At 35.6% G+C, this 21,746-nt stretch overlaps 1 protein-coding gene across 4 annotated transcripts in view; it reads left to right on the top strand.

Moving 5' to 3' along the window:
- Positions 1 to 20,038, top strand: part of LOC101738279 (collagen alpha-1(XVIII) chain) — a 106,873-nt gene extending 86,835 nt beyond the window's left edge. For 2 of the 4 annotated variants that reach the window (XM_021352393.3, XM_012696097.4), the window contains 19 exons: positions 608 to 678; positions 1,458 to 1,556; positions 2,552 to 2,665; positions 2,996 to 3,190; positions 3,658 to 3,816; positions 5,212 to 5,320; positions 5,680 to 5,769; positions 7,721 to 7,782; positions 7,989 to 8,186; positions 8,601 to 8,687; positions 9,141 to 9,390; positions 9,476 to 9,555; positions 10,334 to 10,426; positions 10,945 to 11,031; positions 11,480 to 11,625; positions 13,300 to 13,482; positions 14,064 to 14,201; positions 15,401 to 15,469; positions 17,870 to 20,038. In XM_021352393.3, the coding sequence (XP_021208068.2) occupies positions 608 to 678; positions 1,458 to 1,556; positions 2,552 to 2,665; positions 2,996 to 3,190; positions 3,658 to 3,816; positions 5,212 to 5,320; positions 5,680 to 5,769; positions 7,721 to 7,782; positions 7,989 to 8,186; positions 8,601 to 8,687; positions 9,141 to 9,390; positions 9,476 to 9,555; positions 10,334 to 10,426; positions 10,945 to 11,031; positions 11,480 to 11,625; positions 13,300 to 13,482; positions 14,064 to 14,201; positions 15,401 to 15,469; positions 17,870 to 17,939 (2,300 nt within the window). In that variant the 3' untranslated portion in view covers positions 17,940 to 20,038. Of the gene's footprint in view, positions 1 to 607; positions 679 to 1,457; positions 1,557 to 2,551; positions 2,666 to 2,995; positions 3,191 to 3,657; positions 3,817 to 5,211; positions 5,321 to 5,679; positions 5,770 to 7,720; positions 7,783 to 7,988; positions 8,187 to 8,600; positions 8,688 to 9,140; positions 9,391 to 9,475; positions 9,556 to 10,333; positions 10,427 to 10,944; positions 11,032 to 11,479; positions 11,626 to 13,299; positions 13,483 to 14,063; positions 14,202 to 15,400; positions 15,470 to 17,286; positions 17,817 to 17,869 lie in introns of those variants that run through there. The other 2 variants (XM_062671260.1, XM_062671261.1) reach the window with 1 other exon arrangement.
- Positions 20,039 to 21,746: the final 1,708 nt, after the last annotated feature.

Genomic DNA, 21,746 nt, shown 5'->3' with positions numbered 1-21,746 from the left:
GAGATCTTAGAACTTATATCTCAAGGTGGGTGGCGCATTTACGTTGTAGATGTCCATGGGCTCCAGTAACCACTTAACACCAGGTGGGCTGTGAGATCGTCCACACTACAAAGCCATAAAAAAAAAAAAGATGCCTTTTCCGATAAATATGAAGAATGTTCCATCAATTCAAAGACAGTTTCTTGAATGGCAGCCATTGTAACTCTGGACTTGTGCGCTTGGGCGCTATCTTTGTAAAACAAAACAGCTTAAACGTGTTTTCCACGTCGTTGCTTGCGTATTCCCTCATGCAGCTTTGTTATTTGTCCTTAGTACAAAATGCCCCTTATAATGGCTCCATAATTATAAAACAACCCATCATCTTATGACCGATGGAACCGCGTTAAATATCTTCGGAATTGGAGGTGACGGTCTCCTAGAAGTTATAGACTATTTTATCGATTCCGGATTATAATGGTAAAACCATGCATCAAAATCTTGTTGTTCAATTCAAATTTAAGGTTTCTATTCTCTCGGTTCGTTTTTATTCTCTCAAAAATGTAAGCAGTTTATATCCTATTAATTTGTAAGTCGAAATTATTATGGCGTATCTTTCTTGATCTTACAGCGGAGAAAGGTGAGAAAGGTGACAAAGGTGAGAAGGGTGAAAAAGGACAAAAAGGACACCAATGTCTCAAAGTGAGTTCAAATCTATACTAATATTATAAAGAGGAAAGATTTGTTTGTTTGTTTGTTTGTTTCGAATAGGCTCCGAAACTGGTTGTAGGACCTCTTGTGAGTCCGCGCGGGTAGGTACCACCGCCCTGCCTATTTCTGCCGTGAAGCAGTAATGCGTTTCGGTTTGAAGGGTGGGGCAGCCGTTGTTACTATACTGAGATCTTTAGAACTTATATCTCAAGGTGGGTGGCGTATTTACGTTGTAGATGTCCATGGGCTCCAGTAACCACTTAACACCAGGTGGGCTGTGAGCTCGTCCACTAATCTAAGCAATAAAAAAAAAAAAAAACTACTGGACCGATTTGAAAAATTCTTTTTCCATTAGAAGCCGACATTGTCCCTGATGAACATAGGCTACTTTTTTTAATTTTTTTTTTTATTTTTTTTTTATTTCATGTGTGTTTTAATGTTTCCGAAGCGAAGCGAGGGCGGGTCGCTAGTCTAATAATAATTTCACTTCAATTATTCATGGTTTCATGGTTGATGTATTGCACAATTATTTTTAGAATTCTAAACAAATTCACACGAAAAAAACGTGACTAAGGTAATAAAAAGGTAAAGGTTCTTGATTTTTCCCATCACTCAATCGGTTGTTCGAGTTGAGAGATCCTATTTTTAATAATGTTTTCAAAATATATGTACAAATACGAATTCTTTTTTATGCCCTTAATATTGTTACTGGAATTAATATATTTGTATCCTCCATTAGTGACAGTTTGATTGAATGTACTTTATTTCAGGGAGAGCCTGGAAATTCCGTCATCGGTCCAGAAGGATCACAAGGACCTGTTGGGCCGCTAGGACCCCCTGGCCCCGTAGGAAAGCGAGGACCGAAAGGGGTTCGTAGACACTATATTACTGATAGAACAGATAATATAATTTATAAGTCGTCGTGGCCCAAAGGATATCACGCCTGGTGTGGTCGTCAAGCGATACAACAGTTTCTTTTTGTTTTTTTTTTTCTACTTTATCATTGGAAGGTTAAGGAGCTATTCCAACTTAATGCGGATCGGTAGGAAAGCTCACGGACTCAACCTGAATTGCTAACTCTAGCCCTAACAAGAGCAGTGCTTCCTGTATCTACTACCGGATCGGTATCGCGACCCACTGAGAAAATCCGGCGAGAAACTCAGTGAGCGCAACAGTGTTCGAATCTCGTGGCCAGGTACCAATTATTCTAATGAAGTACATACTTCAACTATGTGAAAGTCAATCGTGAATATTTGTTCACGATTCGACGGTGAAGGAATAACATCGTGTAATAAAAATCAAACACGCAAAATTGTAATTTGAGTAATAACTGGTGGTAAGGTGTCTTGTGAATCCGCACGAGTAGGTACAACAACCCTGTCTATTTCTGCTGTGAAGGGGTATTACGTTTCGGTTTAAAGAGTGGGCAGCCGTTGTAGTGTAAAAACTGAGGCTTTAGAAATCATGTCCCGAAGTGGGTGGCCGCATTTACCCTCTACATGCCTATGGGGTCCGGAAATTATTTAAAACCACTGATTTCGGCCGTCTTTTCGTATGTTATTGGGTTTTTTTAGTAGTTAGTTATGTTAAGTACCTACATAGTTAATAAAGTTCGATCTTTATCGAATCGAAGAAATCAACCCTTCGCTGATTTCTCATTAACTTAAACTAGCCAAAAATAAATAGCTACATATCTTATCCATAAGTATATATATAAATTAATTTTTTTTTATTTTTATGAATAGATAGTTCTAAAAGATATAAATACAAAACTGAATACAATAGCCTCTCAAGGCTATCAGCATCGATAGAAAAAAAAACAAGCAATTAACGCATAGCTTGGCAACTATTTGTACATTTTCAGGAGTGTGAGTGCTCGCCTAATTTGGTATCGACTCTTTTGGAAACAATGCCTGAAATGAGAGGACCTCCCGGTGAAGCTGGTCCCAGGGGCGAGCCTGGACTTCCTGGTCTTCATGTAAGCTCATTTCTATACATTATATTCATTTCTATACAATATACTGTCATCGTCTTCATATTTGTTACCAATTGAGGCATATTAAATACATTACATGATAATTCTGAAAAAAAAGATTTTGTTTCATGATTTTTCACTAAATTATCTAAATTTCGAAGGTAAACTTATTGCTGAAAAGTTTCAACACAAAGTTAATTGCTAAACGAAAACATAAAAAAACTACTGAGAAACCTACAATATAATAACTAAATGAAATAGAAAGAAAGAGGAATTTGTTCTTAGTTTGAGTTTTTGTATCTTCTTAAGTTCTTTGAAAAAATCCTCGCTTAGGGGGAGAAAGGCCCTGAAGGTCCTGCGGGGAAACCTGGCCTAGACGGTAGAGTAGGGGAGCCAGGTCACGATGGTGTACCTGGACGAAACGGAAAGCCTGGGGAGCCAGGACCACCAGGAAAAGACGGAGCACCCGGTCGTGATGGAGAACCTGGACTAAGAGGCCCACCTGGCCCACCCGGTCCTGGTTTCATGGTAAGCTAGGATTATTTTATATTAAATTCTCAGTCAAAAAGTATTTCGTACCAATCGTAAGTTTTACTAACACTCTAGTCGCCTATTTAAGTCAGTAATGTATATGAAATACCCGTTTGTAGTTACTTAAGTACACACATGAGAAGTTAAACTTCTCTCGCATAATTAAATTATTTACCAACTCAACATTCACACATTCATATAAATAAATACACACGAGATATAAACTATCATAAATAATACATAAATTTAGCAAAATATCTTGATAACGCAGTCTTTACAAGGTAGCACATTGTGGAACACAATTTTGTTTCATTGTAAATATCGGCATGTACATTTTCATCATACGACAAAAAACACTTGTTCTGTATTCATATAGTCGAACGCCAAAAAAATACATATAAAAAAGGTAATTGACATTTTAAAAATGCTATCACACACACATTGAACATTACGACATGTAACAGGAAACAGAGGAAGAAAAGAAGGCTCGACAGATTCGGATACCTGGGCCTAAAGGTGAGCAAGGCTCACCTGGCTTACCAGGGTATCCCGGGCCAAAAGGTGAAACCGGATCAAAAGGTGACAAAGGAGAAATTGGACAACAAGGTGCAAAAGGAGAAGAAGTTAGTCACGTTTTATTAATAGCAGTAAACAATAAGGGTTTTTTCACAGCAAACCAAAAACATTCGTATTATTAAAGATTAACAATAAATAATAGCCTTCAGTTTTTGAAGATTCAAACCATAAAACGCTCTCTGATATAACTAATCTATAACCTACAATTATATATATGGCTCCGTCACATGTAGCTAATGTCCCAAAACATTTATGGTACTATGACTATTTGAGGATGCATAATCACTCTTTAGCAAAAACAAGCTACCGTTGCCAATCTGAAATCATCAACATCTTCAGTTAATTTTTTTACTGTAACCTCCAAAGATATGGATTTGAATTTAATTATTGGATTACTGCGGTTACTTTCTCATCAGCTCTTCGACCTAGTAAATTAGTACGCGAGTAAATTAGTAGGAAATGTAGTGTGAATACTATTGTTTAAAAATACTTGACCATCATGTCTATATATCTTATTATTGACTATGTAAGTAAACATAATTATTCTTATACGTACATATAAATAAAATTGGAGTGTCTGTTTGTAATATTGAAATAACCGCTTTTTACTAAATGCATATGAATATATAATATATACGGTACTGTCTATCTGTATATCTGTCTGTTTGTTCCGGCTAACCTCTGGAACGCCTGGACCGATTTTGACGAGACTTTCATTGATAGATAGCTGATAATATAAGGAGTAACTTAGGCTACTTTTTTTAAACTGGCTTCGCCCCACGACGTCACCCGCGGTACGATAATAACCGTGGGTAACATCGCGGGACTCAGCTATCAATAATAAAATTTAATGTTTCCGAAGCGAAGCGAGGGCGGGTCGCTAGTTTATAATAAATTTATTCGTGTATAATATTAATACCTCAAAAACAAACTACTTTTGTATTAGTAACATTTTATTTTAATAATGTATTACTTAGGCAAAAATAGTAATACCAACATCCACGTGTATTTTTTTTGGCTCTCTCATCAATTCGTATGTAAGAACTAATGCCACAGATTGTTGAAACTATGCTTGCATCTTGCTTGTAAATACAATATTGATACATTGTATTCAGTCCCACACTGGTAGGCCAGCTACACCTTATGCTGTGATAAATAAATAAAAAATAGAATACACACGGAAACGCAATTAATATATGCTTTTCATTTAATATCAGATTAACAGTAAAAAACAGTTTATCATTGACGGCATTATCGGTTAACATTGCTTTTAAATTTATAATAATGCTTTGTGAAATTATTAAAAACCCGTTCAATTTCATTTTGCAATTGGTTTTCTAATGCATTTTTTTAATACAGGCTTATTAATCGTCTCTCAATCCATTAAAAATTGAAGGGCCATATTTAAAAGAAAATCATAACAATCTCGGAACTTCCTTTAGGGTATCATGGGTCAAATGGGTGAGAAAGGAAAAAAGGGTGATAAAGGTGACGCAGGAGTAGATGGTAGACCTGGTATGCATGGAAACCACGGAGTAGACGGGAGAACAGGTAAGTTGATTTTATTAACCCAGTCGTTTTTGCTGATTCTCTTGTAGCCCATTTGTTCAACAAATCTTCATTGAATGGTGTTGTATCACATTTGTCATAAGACAATTTGTACTCGCATGTTGAATTGTATTTTTTGTATGCCTTTGTAGGCAGACGAGCATACGGTCCACCTGATGGTAAGCGGTTACCGTCGCTCATAAACGTCAGCAATGCCAGGGGCAGAGCTAAGCCGCTGCGTACCATAATTTTTTTACGTGTCTACAACTATAGCTTATAGAAAATGCAAGTTAAAATTCACGCATGTGTTGTTTTATGAACTTTTATTTCACGTATTTTGAACGTTTTATCTTCTATCGTAGGTGATAAAGGTGATAAAGGAGCACCAGGGCTGGCGGGACTTCCAGCAAGCTTGGCTTCAATTTTGGACGAAGAAATGGACGAATTGACAAGTAAGTATTTAAAGGTCTTATATCTTGCGATTTCGAATTATATTATGATATATTAAAGCGTTTTGAGGCCGACCTGAACAAAAGAAGAAAAGGCCAATCAAAGAGCAGATGGATCGACGAAATAATAGCAACAACAGAAAAAGAATGGAGAAACAAAGCCAAGAATTGGGAAGAGTGTAGTAAGCTGGAGGAGGCCTATACCCGAAGTGGGGTTCCAATAACATAAGTTTTATATTTGTAATTTTTATTCGATAAGGTTTTTTTCTTTTTTTGGAAATAAAATGGGCTTATTATTATTATTATATTATAGCATATTTATTGTTATGTCGAAACGTGGGCCAAAATTGGAATAGAAGCATCCTTGTTGCTTTTCCTTCAATAGTTTTTTCTGGTTTCGTTCATTGCTTAGTAATTTACTCGGAATGGTTTGAAAGTAATGAATGTAGTATCAGCAGAATTGTCGTTTCTTACAGCGCTATTTTCTTCAATTAATTAAAAATGAAGTAACGCACTTTGTCAATGCCCCGAGAAAGCGCAAAGGTTGACTTTTTGCATGCCATTGCCTCTTGACAAAATACCTATGAACAGTTATTTTGGCTGAGTTATCAAAAAATATTTTATTCCATTTACATTAGAGTGGTTCTTTACAATTATTGTAGCTTCAATTCTCTTATCTATATGGCTCCTGGAATAACCAATGTCCCATATTTGCAGTCACCAATTTCAACTACACAATTGGTAAAGCTGTACTTTATTTCGGGCACTAATATTTAATGACTAATTTATGATGATAAAATTATTTCCCTAGGGACATTTTTAACATAAAAGAGCGTTAGATTAATGAGCATCATAATTATTTTTAGAGATGCACATAAACACCATGCATGAGAGCTGAATGCAAAAACTTTAAACATAATTTAATCTTTATATTCATTCGAGACACGTTATAAAATCACATTGTTTGTAAAACATTTTTGATTTCAGTTCTTAAAGTACGTATAATAAAATTCAATGTGAAATATGGCATTTTAGTCACGTAGAGACAATAAGCTAAGTAGATTGCGCCTCAACATTTTTTCGTTACTATTGGCTGTATGGGCTTTGATCTTGATCCCCGGCTTGAGAGCATTGTCCTTCGGGACTGGTCAAGACATTATTTGCTTTATCTTGTTAGAAGAGATTTTGTGAATACTTCAGTGCAAAAATGTTGTTTGATTCCCTTATGTTTCATTCTTCGAAATATTATTTTATATCAAAGGGATTTAGGAGAAATAAGTAATTTTCTGTGTTTAATACATTCTGAGATTACCAAAACATGATTAATAAATTAACAAATGGATTCTGTTAATCTAAACATGACGAGCTATATGAACACTAAAAACTATCAAATAATTTATTAATTCACTGCAACAATTGCTACAAAAGAATGAACTATACAATATTCGCCACCACTAAGATACAAAAAAAATATTTTAATACATAAATAAACAATAAGTATGTGATATATTAATATAATATATTGATATACAGCGGTTACCTTCCTAAATGTAATCCTTAGATTACCTTAAAAAAGTTATCCAATGTTCACACTTTTAAATTTTCACAACAGTTTAAAATATAGTGACTGTCGATATTTGCAAATAGCATGCAGCACGGCGATTCCCAGGCTTTTAGTGTATCGATAGAATTATAAAAATAAAATTATAAACAAAAATATGCTACTTAATTGGTTTAGGTAAAGCGACAGACGGTTTATGTTTTAATGCACTAGATCAACTGCTGGTTAATGGAATTGACAAGCATGAAAATTAATAATCAACCTTAACACGTGGGCCCAAGGCCTTGACTGCCTTAGCCGTAGAAGTAGGATGGTGTTAGCCCGTGAGAAATCGAATACGCTTTACCACTAAATAAATTTAATGCAATAAGGTTAATAAGTTCTCGTTTTTAGAAGCGGCAATCATTGAGAAATTCAGAGGGTTCAAAGGGGAACACGGCGACAAGGGTGATAAGGTGAGATCTAATGTCTAGCATTTTTTTAATTACAGCCTCAAATGTATTCATATTTCATATTCGTAATGGGAATTTTAAGAAAAATCAGTTATCGAAAAAGTGGCAAGGGCCACTAGGGCTATTATAATTGCCATGGAAAGATATAAGAAAATCATTGAAAATCACTTATTCCTCGACCAATATTAATAGATATTCTAAAACTCAAGGGCAGCAAAGGTGATCAAGGGAATACTGGTCTAGCAGGGGAACCCGGTAAAGATGGTAGAACTGGAAGCACGGGGCCTCGAGGACCTACAGGTCCCCGAGGAAAACAAGGTCCTATGGGCCCTAGAGGATACAAAGGCGCAAGAGGTGCACCAGGACCAGTTGGAAAAGTACCAGCTTCAGAAATAGCTTTACTAAAGGTTGGTGATATAAGATATTAATTTATTTGACACTAGTTTGTATATTTACAAACTTTACCGATTTCATCTAAATAAAATTCCTTATATCCAATATAGCTCGCAGACTTAGTAAGCTGAAGTGGCAGTGGACTGGTCACATATGTCGCAGAAACGATAACCGTTGGGGTAGACATGTTCTGGAGTGAAGACCGCGAACCGGCAATCGTAGTGTAGGACGCCCTCCTGCTAGACGGAGCGACGACCTGCGCAAGGCATTTGGCAATGACTGGATGCGTAGAACCGAAGATTGGGTTCAGTCGCAAGCTTCGGGGGAGGCCTATGTTCAGCAGTGGACTGCCGCAGGCTGATCATGAATATCCAAGTATATACATATACCATTTTGAACTTTTTATTCAGCTGTCTATATTATTTAAGGGTGCTACAGGACCTCCAGGACCAAAAGGAAGTACTGGAGAAAAAGGTCAAAAAGGCGATAAAGCCCCGGAAATAGACGTATCAAAGGTAATTGCATTGTTTTTTTTATTATAGCTAAGACTGTTACTCGGCAAAAGTATTCAAAAGCTGCGCCCTACTTCAGCAAAAATCCTGAACTGGTTATAAAAGTTGAAACAAGTTTGCAGTCAATACTGCAACCAGAATCGCAGCTCATTCTACGAACACCGAGCTGGTGGAGTGGTCGAAGTGAATCGATGACTCTATGTCAGCTGTCTCGGGACAACAGTCTATGAGGTTAAGGCAGTGCCGCTGGTGTTCCGGAATACCTCGCTTAACCTGAACCAGCCTGCCTGGTCGGAACGCGAAACATCGCTAACCAGTCGCTCTTTAATCTCTTTGATTATTGTTCATCCAGTGCACCGCGCTAAAGTGCTTGTAGTGCTGGCACCGAAAACATTCATAGCTCTATCTGGAAATAAAAATAATAACGTGTGTTACTCTAAGAGCTTCAAATTCCAGCTGAAAGGTGAAAAGGGGGATCGAGGGCTAGAAGGTAGTCCCGGTAAGCCTGGCCCCATAGGACCAGTTGGCCCTCCAGGAATTTGTGAGAAGTCGAGTCCTCAACCACCCATCCCTGGACCTCCTGGACCCCCAGGGCCTCCAGGATCACCTGGGAGAGACGGTGAAGCGGGTCAACCAGGAGCGTCCATAATCGGTCCGAAAGGTGAACCAGGATTTACGATGACATCGAATAATATTGATGAAACAGGTATTTAAAACACCTATACGATTTAATTTGATCTGTTCATAGTTTTCATGGAAATACTGCAATTGGTAAATTTGTTCATTTCTAGTTGATTTCGATAGCAACGACGATGAAGCCTTCTTTAAATCATACACGATTATTTTCAAGACCTACAAGGGTCTGTTGAAGGTAAACTATTTGGCAAATTTATTAGAATTTACTAATAAAACCCAACAACGCTCCACTAAGACAATTGCTAATTCTAATCATTTTTAAATTCTATACACTCATTTGCTTTAAAACTACATATACTCTGAATGTCAGACTTTAATGGATTGAATCCTTTCTTGAATTGCTAAAATACTGTGGTACCCAGTTTCATCACTTAAACAACATTTTTACACTTACAATTTTATATCTAATAGATATAAATAGCAATGAATCTCCTACGTTCTCGCCCAAGAATCCGACCCAAGGGATCATAACCCGTAGATATCATATAACCAATAAGATAACCAATAGTACACTTTTTGGAACGAAGTTCCTTATGGGACGATGGGGAGGGGTACCCTAACCGGGAAAAAAGTCCGTAACGTAAGATTTTTATTATTTATGTATAGTCTTAGTATAATGGCTATACAGTGTGTAATGTATAGTCTACGTGATGACGGTTATTATTATTATTAATATAAAAAGCTGTTTCTTTGTATATTATTATCAAATAATATATTTTTGATAAATCGTTGTGAATAAAATAAAGTTGATAAAGTAGTTTTTTTTTATCAATAAAAAAATCATATTAAAAAATGTATATCCGAATAATTATTCGAATAGAACTTAAAATTATTAATAAGAAACTTCGCTCCTATCCGGAGTCCCACGACACCACACATTTTTTTTTTAATTAAACAGCAAATTATTTTGCAAAAGAGCTTTTTAAAATTTGAAATTCACTAATTTGCCTCAGAGAACATCGAAAACGCCTGTAGGAACTCTCGCTTACGTTCTGGATGAACAAATTTTGTTGTTGAGAGTGGAATATGGATGGCAGAATGTTAATGTGAGTATACAAGTTACTATTCTTTCTGTACTTTAGCTGCCCATTGAGTCGCGTTTCCGATCCGGTGGTAGATTCTGCGAAGCACTGCTTTTGTTAGGGCTAATGTTAGCAATTCTCCCAGGCTGAACCCGTGAGCTCGTAGTTGGATATATCTATCTTCTATCTATATATATAAAAATGAATTGCTGCTCGTTAGTCTCGTTAAAACTCGAGAACGGCTGGACCGATTTCGCTAATTTTGGTCTTGAATTATTTATGAAGGTCCAGAGAACGTTTAATAGGTAGATAAATATGAAAATGCTTGGAATTAAATAAAAATAACAATTTTGTTTTTCCTTTGATGTGTCCCCCGTCGGAGGGATTTCATTTGTTTGTTTTAAGTTTATTTTATAAATAAGTTTAGGTCTTTTATTTATCGATTGAGGCACTACATAGTCTGCCGGGTCAGCTAGTTCTTGATATTTTTTGTAGAATATTTTCACAGTATGAATTTAGTATCCAATTTTAATTTTCTTTAGATTGGATCGATGTACCAACCTTCGAGAAGCGCACCTAGACTTGTACCATACAATCAACCGTCAAAGTCACCTAACGACAAAAGATATGTGAGTATGGGGTTTGTTATTTAATTCTCTTATTAGCGGGAAATTTGCACTCAAATTAAACAAGTCTTTTTTTTTATTGCTTAGATGGGTGGACGAGCTCACAGCCCACCTGGTATTAAGTGGTTACTCTAGCCCATAGACATCTACAACGTAAATGCGCCACCCACCTTGAGATATAAGTTCTAAGGGTCTCAGTATAGTTACAACGGCTGCCCCACCCTTCGAACCGAAACGCATTACCGCTTCACGGCAAAAATAGGCAGGGTGGTCGTACCCACCCACGCGGACTCACAAGAGGTCCTACCACCAGTAACGTTTTGAAATCATACAGTTTTAATGCGAGAAGACGATATTATATGAGTCATATTGATTTTGTTAATCGTGGAAGTGATTAAAAGCAGATTGATAAAAAGAGTCTCACATGTTTATAAGTCGCTTTGATTCACAGATACGCTTGGCAGCCCTGAACGAACCTTACTCTGGTAGAATGGAGACCCACTTAAATAGGGTTGGCTACAGCGCGATCAACTACGAGTGCCACAGACAGTCCATGCGCGACTATAACGGAACATTCGTTGCTGTGCTCTCAAACAGGTTTGGCGCTTTATCTTAAACCGCAATTTAGGGATTGAAATTAAAATTGGCAACCCTACTTCACAAGACATTGTATGTTCTTGAAGATTTTATGGATGGATGTATGCGGCTGAGTCCTTCCGGGAGTAGCTTCGCACTCGCGTGTGTTAAATACAATACCGATATAACTCTTCGACTGATCGTGATCTTTTGCTACTTATGGATACATTACAATATGTTACGGATAACGTAGTAAATTTGTCTTAGATATTGTTAATGATTTTACAAACATTGTGGCCGATAGTTTGTGACAAGACTAATAATATATAATACTAGATGTACCCGTCCGCTTCGCTGGGCATTTAAAATTAATATTATTATTTCTCACCCCCACAAAGATTCTCATAATTAACGCCCCCGCAATTGGTGTAGGGATTTCAACACTCATATAAATATTTTCTACATGGATACCAAGTTTCAAGTCAATCGGATGCATGGTTCAGTAGTTATAACGGAACATCCGTAAAAACCATAATGTTAGTATAGATATCATTAGTGATAATATTTGATTTCCAAATATTTAGTAAATTACAGATATTCAAGTCAAACACTATACACAGACGAATACAAAATATTGTCTCTGTTGTTAACGCGTTGACTGCCCCGTAGGTCACCGGTGCCCTGAATGGGCGCACTGAAGTAATTATGTCGATTTCTCTCTTCGATCTTCTTACCAAAGCGCCAGAATATCTAGTAGACTCTGGGAAAGACGAATCCACGCTGATATGGTCTCTTTAGACCATCAGCTTAGTAAGGGAAAAAAAAGCGAGTCCGAAGGTACTGAGAGTGAATCTATTTCTAAGAGACCTAAAGACTAAAACATACATTAACAAACAAAATAAGGCAAAGTAAGTCAATCCAAACGTTTAGTAACAGAAATCGACATAATTATTACTTCAAAGCGCCGCGTAGGACACCGGAAACATCTTCCGATAATTTTTGTATTTCTTTATAGATTCCAAAAACTCAAAAAGTTATGATAGAAAGAGGAAAGAAAATAATGTTATAAAATATATTTCGCGGAAAAGTAAACAAACAGCCTTAGATAAGTTTTCGGAAGGTTTTTTTTGGAAAAAAATATCCATAAATAGTCCTTTCACCACTTCTTATTTCTATGTAAAACTCAGATTCGACACGGTTCCTTGTTTACACAGAACGAAAATTGAGATTATCTAAAATAAGGCCTAATATAATATGCGTAATATATTCTACTAGTGACCCGCCCTCGCTTCGCTTCGGAAACATTAAATTTTATTATTGATAGCTCAGTCCCGCGATGTTACCCGCGGTTATTTTCGTACCGTGGGTGACGCCGCGGGGCGAAGCTAGTCTAAAAAAGTAACCTAAGTTACTCTTTAGATCATCAGTGAAAGTCTCATCAAAATCGGTCCAGCCGTTCCAGAGATTAGCCCGAACAAACAGACAGACAAAAATAAAAAAAAATGTTATTTTGGTGTATGTACCGTTTATATTATTATATTCACGTAGTATATTCACGTATATGCACGTAGTAAAAAGCGGTTATTTCAATGTTACAAACAGACCCTCGTATTTTATTTATATGTATAGATAATAAGCATAGGCCTGACATTTTCAATCCATTACAATTCCAATGAACATCGCTTTGTTTTTCAGGGTAACAGACCTAATTTCATTAGTAAAACCGTCAGAACGTAACATTCCTGTTACAAATTTAAAGGGGGAAATTCTTTACCCTTCGTGGAGTAGCATATTTGATGGAGCCAGATCAATGCACGGGCAATCTAAGGCTAATATCTACAGTTTCGACAACAGAAACGTCTATGTGGATCAACAATGGTGAGCTGTTTAACGTTTTGTTACTATAAAAACTGAGACCATAGACACTCATGTCCCGAGGTGAGTGGCGGCATTTAAATTATAGTTGTCTATGGGCTCCGGTAACCACTTGGCACCAGGTAGGCCGGGAGCTCGTCCACCCATCTAAGCAAAAAAATATATGAGAAGTGGTCAATGAGCAACCGACTTCTTGATTCGTAAGGTCTGAAGCGGTTATTAGATCCTATAGATACGTGTGTATACCACCGGTTGAAAGCAACAGTTTCGCAATAACCAATGCTATATACCTACCCAATAACGCAAAATTGTTTCTCATGAAAACAGAGCTTTGACAAAAAAGCTAAAGAGCTATTTCACTCAAGGGACTTTATCACATAAATATCAAGATTTATCGTATTCAATCCAATGTCTGGTTACTAAACTGTATACTTGATATTTCTATTTACGAAACATTAAATTAAGGTACCAAAATTTGATATCGATGATTTCCAATGATTTTTTTACCTGAATAACTAACATAGTAACAAAAAAAAACAAGTTTACGAGAGTTAATTTTACTATAATGTTGGTTTGTTTTTCAGGCCTAAGAAAATGGTGTGGATAGGTGCTGATACTCTAGGCAATCGATCAACAAAAGCATACTGTGACGAGTGGAGCTCAGATAGCCAACAAATGTTTGGCACCGCATCTCCTCTAGACAAACTTTTAGAACAAAGACTGTAAGTAACCTAAAACTAACTACAAATAAATCATTCTAAAATTTAAGGTTCTTAATTTTCCCAATACAGCACCAAATCCTAGCTTAAGCAATCGTAGTCATAATTTAATTGTACTGAGATAAATCAAGGTTTATTCAAGATTGAAACATCAATATTTCTTTTATTAAAACGAGGTGTGTGATAAACGAACACAAAGACGCTATCTAACTATCTTTGTTGCACTTTTGGTGTTCAGTTAAGTAGAATTAAGTTCATTATGCAGCGTCTTTCAGCGCTCGTCCATGGGCGCATACTATCATTTTTTGGTCATGTCTCCTGGCGAGGAAATGACTCCATAGAGCGCCTTGTCGTTCAGAACAAAATAGAAGGCACCAAACCACGTGGAAGGTTGTCCATGCGATGGACCAACCAAGTCAAATCGGCAGTTGGCGGCTGTTTTCATGAGTGTACCAGAATCATCACAAACCGCAGGAGTGGCGGTAGCTCGAGAGGCGCATAGCATCTGCCCACAGCAATGATGCTGGATGACGACCACGACCGCTCTGACAAGACTGATATGACAAAGGAAAGGTGTTCAGTTACGACATAGACGATATGTCTACGTGTCATATGTCAAATTGACATCTGTCATCTGAATACTGCGATGCAGCCCGTAATGCACGATGTACAAATCACAAACGCGTCGTGATATAGTAATGTTTACTGTTCATATAATACATTACTGTTCGAGCCAAAGATCGTTTGTTCGACTGCTTTCTAACAGACAAAACTACTGAAAGCTAATTTCCTCTCCCCGTATTAAGATCTTTCCCAGGCTACACAAAGATGCGTAGAGATTACAGTATCAATAGGAATCGTTGCAGAAGTTGATGATTAATAATTATGGTGGTAATTCAAAACACGATAGCATAAAAATCAGTATTAAAAAGTATTTTTCTACCCACGCAATGTATCACAAATAAAAATTTGCTGGGTTGTGATTCATGCGACACGAGGAGTTGGGTTTGGTGTCCATTGCGGGCTTTCAAAATATGAACTCAAAATTAGTGTTTATATTTTAGTTAAAACTACCATTGAGCAATTAATTTGGTTTTGAAAATTTAGCACAATTTGTTTAAATAATAATACGCGTAATACTTAGTAAATGATTAAAATTGATTTGATAGTTTCCACTACATTTTATTTGTAATTAATTTCAGATTGAGCTGTGATAATAAACTTATAGTCCTTTGCGTCGAGTTATCGTCGCAAGCATCGAGACACAATCAGTAAGTTGATAACGTCGCGATCGTTGAATTAACACAATCACTTTGTAGTTGAATTGCTGTAGTAATCGCATTTGCACCGGTGATGGCTTGGTAGTTAGAACATAATTTTAACATATTAATGAAAAGTAGAATGCGATATAATAATATCGATTTTTCGATTCCAAAGAGTAACAATTGTAAATATCGAGTATGTAGTAAACGATTTATGGAAGTTTTACGTGTGTATTGTTCAATTAATATGTAGCGTTATTTAGTTATGTATATTACTTACGATAGTACATTATCCAGTAAATCAAATCTTCAATTAACTTTGGTGTTTAATTTTTTGAATAAAAAAAAGATTTATTTTTTCCTATTTTCTATTTTTTTCTTGGTTTTTGTATGATAAACGTTATAATACGTAATCTTAAAAACGACTTACGCATCTTACTTTTACTGAATTTCAGACTGGTCACTCTTTGGAACTGTGATATTTATTATATTTTATAGCATGAATAAAGCACGAAGTTGTGACGTTTTAAAACTAAAAGCATTCATAACAGAAGAACTTATGCTTGATACGTTTGTATTCATTTTTATTTAGCGGATAAGTTTAGAGAAAAATGTTGAATAAGTAATTATTTTTGAGTTGATTTACGAATGTTTGGTATTTGTAGATATCTTTTTTTTTCTAGAGAAGTATATAATGGTCGTGCCAATATTTATTTAAAAAATATAATAGATTGGATCATTTTCAAAATATGAATTAATTCAGAGAAAGCATTGATAAACGAAATAACAACACAGTTTTTCTTTAGTCAAAGTATTTTCTATGCATATTTGATTGAAAGACGTGGTTTAGTGATTGATATCTTTAAATTGTCAGTAATTTTTGGTATTAACACTTACCAAATTTAGCTTGTTTTTTTTTAAATTACTTATTTGACTATAAATTATTGCGTATTCAATTTACATTTCATATTATTTATTATATGATCAAAAACAAGTATAATTACATAAGGTAAGCCAAGGCCACGTAAAACATTAACGGTGCACGAAAATAGTAAAAACACTTACGACTTAGGTTAGAATTCTAATTTAACATAACTTGCATGATTCATTGCCATTTACTAAAAACATTATATTATGTAATAAATACACTTTCACGGTTCAAACACGAAAATGTCAAATTTGACAGCTGTCAAAGATTTATATGTAAGTACCTACTGTCGGTAATTCATCTTTCTCCTAATCGAAAGTTATCAAAGCATCATCGTCGAAGGAGTAAAATAGCAATCGAGGAACTTAAGTCGCCATTGACGCTATATAAAAACAAAATTTTTTTGGCCTCGAATATCCCCATAAACTCTACGACATGAGGTGAAAACTTTTAATATATTGTAGTAACGATTATTCAATATCTAATATCCCCCTCAAATCAGAATGTACAAGATTTTGGCTGTAAAAGGTATACAATACTAATTCCTACCTGTAGTAGGTTCTCAATACTATCATAATAGTTACATAAATACTTAGTCTGGCCATAAATACGGTTACAATTAAAAATAAACAAAATATTACTTTTGAATTTGGAATCTGTCATTTTTATATGATTGCTCATTGAGTTTTCTCATTTTGACGCCAATACATTGTACAATATTTTGCGATATTAAAGTGGAGTGGGGTGATAAAGAGAACCGAATCGCTGTGATTGCATTACACAAAGTAGGTATGGAGCCAAATGCAATTTTTAAAACTCTCCATACGCTTGGTATTAGTAAAATGTTTGTGTACCGGGATATTAATAGGTGCAATGAGACTTCCTCTGTTTATGACAGAAAAAGATCTGGCCGTCCACGTAGTGTTCGTACGAAAAAGGTGGTCAAAGCAGTAAGGGAAAGAATTCGAAGAAATCCTGTCCGAAAGCAAAAGATTTTATCTCCGGAGATGAAGCACCTAGAACCATGTCGCATATTTTAAAAGATGACTTAGGACTTGCAGCCTATAAGAGACGTACTGGTCATTTCTTAACTGATAATTTAAAAGAGAATAGGGTGGTAAAATCGAAACAACTACTGAAGCGATACGCAAAGGGAGGTCATAGAAAATTTTTGTTTACGGGTGAGAAATTTTTTACAATTGAGCAACATTTTAAAAACAAAATTACCGTATTTATGCTCAAAGCTCTAAGGCAGCTTCCCAATTAGTCAGTTGCCGCGTGTTTGACATAATATAATCTACTTTCACAGATACAAATTAAGTTTAAACCGTTAAAGTAATTCAATAATTAAACAATCGATGCTTTGACGCACAAATAACAGGGCTACGGTATGATGAAAGCTAACACAGACAACTAATACAAAAATTAACTCCGTGTAAAGAATTCGTAGTATTATATTCTTGAAAATTTAAAATTTTCAGTAAGAAGCGCTGGCCCAAGAAACGTGTTACGTACGATAAACGAATCCGAAAACCGTTTGCTGGTACATAGTAAAAAGTTTTTAGTGTACAGACTTCAACTTCTTGAGTAATACTCGTAATGTAACATGTGAGATTGATGTGCGCCATAGTATAATATAACTTGAAATATGTGTGGTGTTGAAAATTTTGTGTATATGAAAGTTCAACATTTATTTCTGTGAATTGTTTGTGTCATCTTATCACGTAACGCGGGACTGTCGTATCCGCCTTTCCTGTATTTGAAACAAAATGGACGGCTGTCAATCTGACAGATGGATGTGTCAAACGAATGTCATTGTGTCAGTGTGATAATGAGCATCCATTACAGTTATTACCTAATTATAATACGGGTTTTATCAATTGATTTAGCACCTTTAGAATTGAAGCTAAACGACCGACCGACCTAAAAACATAGATTCTATCATCTTATAAAAAATATTCAATCTGTTTTAGTCTAGAAAAGGACAAATGTACTCTTTCCGTCTCTTTTAAATCAAGCGCTTACTCTATAGTAACGTAATCGAAAAACTAAAAAGTGACAATTCTTCGATTACATTTTTGGCGTTTATAAAAAAATAAGAACTTTAAATTAAGCCATTTCAATTCTAAAGGTGCGAATTATGTATTAAAGTTAAATAAATCTATGTCTGTATTATACACTGCATTTCTAGTAAATTTTCAATTGTACTCTTTTTGGATAATAACGAATAATGTATTTTTAAATTATTATAATTAAGAACAGTTAGTTACGATTCTTATCTTTTAAATAAATTAAGTTTTTATTGTACCTATTCAAATTTCCACACTTTTGGTATTATATAAATTATTATTTTATTATTAAAATTAATTAGGTTATAGTATGGCATATATTATAGTATGGTATCGTAAATTGTTTTTAGTTTTCGTAAGTTTATATTTCAATTTCAATTATGTCCTATCAAATTAGTAAAGTGAATCAACAGTTTTGACAGACCTATACAAAAATAAACATGATTTTGATTATTATAGAGGAGGATAATAGTGTTATTGTAAGATATTTCAAAAATATGTTCCAAGCTTTTGTTTGTATTTCTGGCGACTCACGGTAAAAGCGAGTACTTTCACGGGACGATCACACTATCAAACTGAAATAAAGCGGGAAACTTAGCCTAATTTTATACATTTCATTGACGTGTATAAAATTAGGCTAAGTGGCTTATCTTGTATTAAGTGATTACCAGAGAACACGTGATAAATGGCCGTATCCACGTTTAGATATGATGCCCCATTACTGAATGACTTGATGGTGCGGTAGTTAGCGACTCTGACTGTCACACCGAGGGTCGTGGGATCGATTCCCACATCGAGCAAACATTTTGCGATAAACAGATTTATTTATGGATATGTTTAAGCATATCTAAGTATGTTTAGCAGTCTCTCGTAGGCATAACCCAGGGAATCCTAAATTGGAGCAGGATGACCGGAGCGTGATTTGTTCCCAGTTATTATTATTATTATTAATTACTTAAATAACCTATGTGCCTATTATTCTTTTTATTTATTGCATTATATGGGTGGACGAGCTCACAGCCCACCTGGTGCTAAATGGTTTCTGGAGCCCATAGACATCTACAACTTAAATACGCCACCCACTTTGAAATATAAGTTCTAAGGTCTCAGTATAGTTACAACGGCTGCCCCGCCCTTCAAACCGAAACGCATTACTGCTTCACGGCAGAAATAGGCAGGGTGGTGGTACCTACCCGTGCGGACATTCATACATGAGAAGCCATGTTTACTTTACCGGCGGCAAAAATATACTCTGCTGTGACTGAGTTTGAGGAACTTAGGACTTTATAACTGTAAGCAATCATTAATGTTACTTTATAGCATAATAATATATGTAGGCATTTTGTTTATTCATCATTTACTCTTGATACTGTGTAATATGTGTATTAAATTATCCTTTATATTAAATAGTCTACAAATCATAGCCGTACAAGTGGACAACGCCATAAGAGTTATTAAAATAGTATTGTTACTTTTACGTTACCTTATTGTTATAATTAATTGTTAATTCATTAAAGAAACAAGTGCCATAACGATTTTGTACTTTATAAAATATTATGACAATAAAATAAACTGTTCAATGCTGCTTGGTTTTTATTTTGCATCCAAGGGTATAAGTAACTCGTGTTTTTAGTAGTTTTAATGGAAAATGGTTCGCATAACACCAGGAATGCGGAAACAGAGAGGGAGAGAGAGAAAGAGAGAGAGAGAGAGAGAGAGAGAGAGAGAGAGAGAGAGAATATACTTTATTGCACACCAAAACACAATTTACATTCAAAAACAGTCAAAAAGCAAATAGATTTGTACAATAGGCGGTCTTATCGCTAAAAGCGATCTCTTCCAAACAACTGTTTAATTTAGAGATATTCTGGAAAATATAAAAATATGTTGCGGCATCCTATTGACAATACATTACTATAGAAAATATATACATACAATAAATAGATTTATACCGTTTACATATAATATGAAATAACTATATTTGATTTATATACCAATATACATACTTACAAACATATAATAAATCAACAGTATGGAAATGATAAATAATAATGATACAATCAAACAACACTAAGCAGATAGGTAATAATGTTCCTTCACCATTCTTTTAAAGCAGCTTAAAGTTGGAGCACTTCTCACTGCATCCGGCAGAGCATTCCACAATCGAACCGCCTGGATGGTGAATGACTTATCAAAGAATGAATGAAATATTTAAAAAAAAATTGATGTTTTTCTACATTGTAATGCAATTGAGATTATATTATGATACTAGAGATATAGACAAAAAGCATCCGATAGTTAAGATGGGTAAGGTAGACTCACTGCACATGGTAAAGTACTTGCTAGAGCTCATAGACATCACCACATGTATTTACAGATACTGCCTCGGTTCTTTATATTTATTTTTATTTTATTCCTACCTATTCCACTAACCTCGAGGGGTTATTCTGGATTTACTGAGCTAGTAGGTGAGATCACGGGGCTCAAACCCGGAGTGTGGCTAACACTGGCCCCAGCAAGAGCAGTGCTTCGCAGAATCTACCACCGAATCGGAAATGCGACCCACTGAAAAGATCCGGCGAGAAACTCAGTAGGCTGTCTCTGTCGGATGCTTCGGTCTCAATGGTGTCGCAGCAAATGTCTACAGGATTTTTTTATTACTTAGATGACCGGACGAGCTCACGGGCCAGCTGGTGATCTGTGGTTATCGGAGCCCATAGACATGAGCAACGTAAATGCAGCCACTCACTTTGAGGCATAAGTTCTAAGTCCCAGTTTTACCTAGTACGGTACAACGGCTGCCCAACCCTTCAAACCGAAATGCGTTACTGCTTCACGTCAGAAATTGCCAATTGTATCATGTCCTATTACGTCTAGCCGTAAACTAGATATTTGGGAAGTTAATAATTATGGTAAAGGTAATAACTAATAGTTTAAAAAAACTAACAAAAGGCTTCGTCAAACAGAACGCGTACTTAGCGCGCTTCAGAGCGCTAAACTAACGCCGCGCTCTGACGCGCGCTAAGTACGCGTTCTGTTTGACGAAGGCTAAAATACGCTTTTATAGAAAATCCAACTAAAAAATAGAAAATATTTTTTAATAAATTTGAATTAAATATAGTGTAAGACAAAATGATTTTATTTTAAAAAAGTATGGGGTGCTTTTCAGGATATTATCAAAATAACCCTTCAACTCAAATCTGTTCATAAAATATTTATAACTACTGATACCATGCACCCCACGCTTTTTTTTTACAAGAAAATCATTCTTTCTTACCCTATTTTTAAT

This window comes from Bombyx mori, chromosome 11, assembly GCF_030269925.1.
Source record: "Bombyx mori chromosome 11, ASM3026992v2".
Lineage (NCBI taxonomy): Eukaryota > Metazoa > Arthropoda > Insecta > Lepidoptera > Bombycidae > Bombyx > Bombyx mori.
The sequence above is the reverse complement of the archived record's forward strand: the minus strand, read 5'-3'. Positions and strand labels throughout refer to the sequence as shown.